The sequence below is a fragment of the Sinocyclocheilus rhinocerous genome, unplaced genomic scaffold (genome assembly GCF_001515625.1).
Source record: "Sinocyclocheilus rhinocerous isolate Xijiao unplaced genomic scaffold, SAMN03320098_v1.1 scaffold14667, whole genome shotgun sequence".
NCBI classification, from domain to species: Eukaryota; Metazoa; Chordata; class Actinopteri; order Cypriniformes; family Cyprinidae; genus Sinocyclocheilus; species Sinocyclocheilus rhinocerous.
Window position 1 is genome coordinate 1 of NW_015656760.1, and position 3,738 is coordinate 3,738.

The 3,738-nt window shown below is 34.3% G+C and overlaps 1 protein-coding gene across 1 annotated transcript in view; it reads right to left on the reverse strand.

The window, feature by feature from the left end:
* Positions 1-166: 166 nt before the first annotated feature.
* The window catches only part of LOC107720828 (uncharacterized), a gene marked incomplete at its 5' end in the record, with an annotated part of 8,700 nt that continues 5,128 nt past the window's right edge, over positions 167-3,738 (reverse strand). Inside the window, 3 exons of the mRNA XM_016528666.1 lie at positions 167-616; positions 878-1,189; positions 1,688-1,984. Coding sequence (XP_016384152.1) covers positions 561-616; positions 878-1,189; positions 1,688-1,984 — 665 coding nt within the window. The remainder of the gene's footprint in view (positions 617-877; positions 1,190-1,687; positions 1,985-3,738) is intronic.

The following is a 3,738-nucleotide window of genomic DNA, read 5'->3' on the forward strand; positions in this document are numbered from 1 at the left end:
CATTCATTGTCTACAAGCACAAATATCAAAGCTCTCTAAGACGTATGTGTAACATTAATAAAATCAATTAAAGGCACAATATGTACGTTTTTTTATTAAAATATCCAAAAAAACACTAGAACAGTGTTATACATTTTGTTTACTTGTGTACTTAAATTAGGCCTATCCCAAATGTTTCCAAGAATGTTTAAATCTAGAGAAATAAAGAAAATTTAGAGAAATAAAAATGTAACTAGTATAACAAGACTGTCATTGCATCACCCTGCCAGTGTCATGCACCCTCGAACCCAGTTTTAAACTAAGCATGTTTCTTTGTTTTGAATATGCGCCCTCTAGCGGCAAAAATTGCATACTGTGCCTTTAAGAAAGCTTCATCAAAACATTTTTCTAATTCGTCTGAAAAACATTTTACAAGTTTAAGAAGCGCACTGGTTCATTTCTCACTTTCATTGGATATATTCTAGAGGTGCATAAAAATCAGTTGTTGACTTCAGAATGATTGACACTGGTGGGTGTATTTTACTTCATCAAACTAAACTTGTCGTCTGCTGCATATTCACTTAATCAGAAGCCTCTCCATTCATCATTACAATTGCTGATTTATTCATTGTAGAATCTGAAATACAAAGAACACGAGAGACGTTAAAAAGAAGGAAGATCTTGAGATCAATTCTGTTGAATTTACCATAAAATTACCAATGACTAAGTTCAGTAGTATTTGAGCACTTGTTCTTTTCTCACAAATGATGACATTATTATATTTGTGATCTCAGTCTCCACAACATACAAAAGCAAGTGGAAAGTTTACTTGGATGATATAGATGGATGTTCAGACTGCAGGCAAATTGTATCATATTGGAAGAGTTGATTTGCTCACCAGAGACAGTGACATTGAATTCCCAGCAAATGTTCTTTCCGCATCCACTGAGGAAGTTTAGTTGATAAACTCCAGTGTCACTGGTACTGGTGTTCTTGATGGTCAGAGATCCGGTTTGATGATGCAGCTCCAGTCTGCCTCTGAATCTCACATCACCATATGAAGTCTTACTGATGTCCCCATTCATTCCAGCTGCTAGGGTTTTATCTTGAAAGCTCCACTGTACCCGCTCACCTTTTTCTATGTTAAAGTCAGTGATTAGAATTAAAAATTCTCCCACCATCGCTGAAACTATCTTGGGACCAGACTCACCTGAAGAACAAACAAAGAAAGTTACTCGTACTAAAATAAATTTGATATTACACTGTCAAATTCAACTGAGGTATTATGTCAGTTGATATAGTCTAAAAGCACTATATTACGTTAACATGTAGTTTCCAGAATTAAATATGCTTAATTGGTCCCTGGACCCCAATTCAAAAAGCCATGTTCTATACAATGCAAATTCAGAAATAATCACACCAATAATGAAATGTAAATAGCAGTTTAATTATTATTGCAACTAACTGTTATTTTGATAAATTATTCTGATTACTATTACTGTTTTAATTTACTTGTATGTAGAATATCAAAGCTACGTTTAAGAGGGAATGATCTCCATCCACTGCATGCAGGCCAAATTAATTATTAATCAAATTCCATGGGGATTTATTACGGATTAGTTTTTGCAGCCTTAGTCATAACTAGTTATGTTTTCAATTGAATCTATTGCTGGAAGAAAACATTTTGAAGTGAAACTGAAAGACTCACAACAAATGAAAACTCTGAATTTCCTGTACGAGGTCCTTCTGCTGCTGATGATCTGTAGTTTATAAGGTCCGGTTGTGATGTTCTTGATGGTGAGAGATCCAGTGTTCTTGTCCAGCTGTAGTTTGTCTCTGAATCTCTCATCGGCATCAGCGTATGTGGTCTCTTTGGTCTCTCCAGTCAGCTGAGCAATGAGATTGTTTTCCTCTCCAAACATCCACAGGAACAGACCATCTCTCTGTGTTTCGGTATCAGGGTTTAGAGTCACATTCTTGCCCTTCACCCCTAAAATCATCTTCACTGTGACAGTTGTGACAGCAGCACAAAGACAAAGAGAAACAGAGAGAAGAAAGGTTTTCAATATATAAGTGTCTGTGCATGTGAACACAGTTTGACATTACTGCACAAAGACCATTCATGTGCGGTTTTAAAATCAACTTGAAATGGACATGGGCTGGGCGATAAATAATATATCGAGAAGACAATAAAATGTGTCAGAAATGATGATACGCTCTGGACATTTTTACTCAATATGGATTAATATAATGGTCTATCACACAGCAGAAATACAAGCGACAGCAGTCTGCACAACCCGATCTCATGGCAATTCGTACATATTTTACGAGGTGGCTAATTCATACGTTTTGTGAAATATCGTTCGTATTTTACGACGAGGCAAATTCATAGGAATCCGTACGAATGACCACCCCTAAACCTTCCCTCACAGAAAACATACGAATGAGGTCATATGAATTCATACAAATTTGCCACCTCGTAAAATACGTACAAATTGGTCACAAGATATTGTTGGTCTGCATGTTCTGTGTCTCTTTGTGTATGAATGGCATGGTTTTGTCTATTACACACAAACACATGACGCTCATAGTGTTTTCAACTTCTGCTTTTCAATATATGACGACATAAAAATATGAACTTTAATCTACAGAGCTGCTCTGAGAGTCATTTCATTAGAGAAAACTACTCTCAAATATAAATTGAAACTGAAAGTAAAACAAAGACCTTCACAACAACCGGTCAAAAGTGTGGTTTAACTTGAAGAAATTATGACTAAAATATATTACTATTGAATACTAAAGCATAATTCTCAAGATAAAAACTCGTGTGAAAACTAAATGTATTATTTTTAAGGAATGATAAAACTGTTAAAGTTTTATTAATTTATTTCATAAGACATTTGTTTCTGATAATTTTGTATCGAATCATAAAACACCGAATCCAGAAAAATTGAAAATGAAAAAAAAAAAATAATAATTTAGGGGAATATAAAATTTATTTCATGGGGCCCTAAATTAAAAGGTATCTTTTATCCCTGTGGAGATAATTGTGAACAAACAAAGTTGTTCAATGTCTAACAAAACATGTGGAAAATAGTTTCCTTACTAATTAACGGTAAATTAATATTGCAATAAATATCAATATAGTATGATACGTTAAAAAATAGTGATAATATTTTTGGCCATATCGCCCAGCCCTATGGACACTACTGACCGTCTTCTCACACTGTAAAAAATGACCGTGATTTTAATGGTAAAAAAACTGTGAAAATGCTACAGTAAAAACCTGTTAAATGGTTAACGGTAAGTTCCCCTACGATATACGGTGAAAAACTGTAACAGACATTTCAGACAATTTTATGGTAAAATACCGTTTTTGGAAGTGGAAAAAGAATGTATAATTTACAAGGAAAAAACGTAAATTGATGTTCCCAGAATTCCCTGCGTTGCATTTCAAATATGCTTTATGTTTATTAGGGTTGTATGTTACATCTAATGTTGATAAATTAATGTTTATTGCAGTGTTTATGTTTATATTTATTTCAGTTTCATGAGTGTGACACTGATGGCGTTTAGTGTTTGTGTGAATGACCTTATATATATTAGTATTGACCATCTCAGCTTGTGGAAAAGCTGCTTGTGGTGAGCTTTGGTTCATCAGGTGACTTTCTCATCACCACCTGATTTTGATGGTTATCAGTGTAGGCACAAAACAGATTTCAGAACTTCAATAGGTTGGTATATTAACATTACATCCGT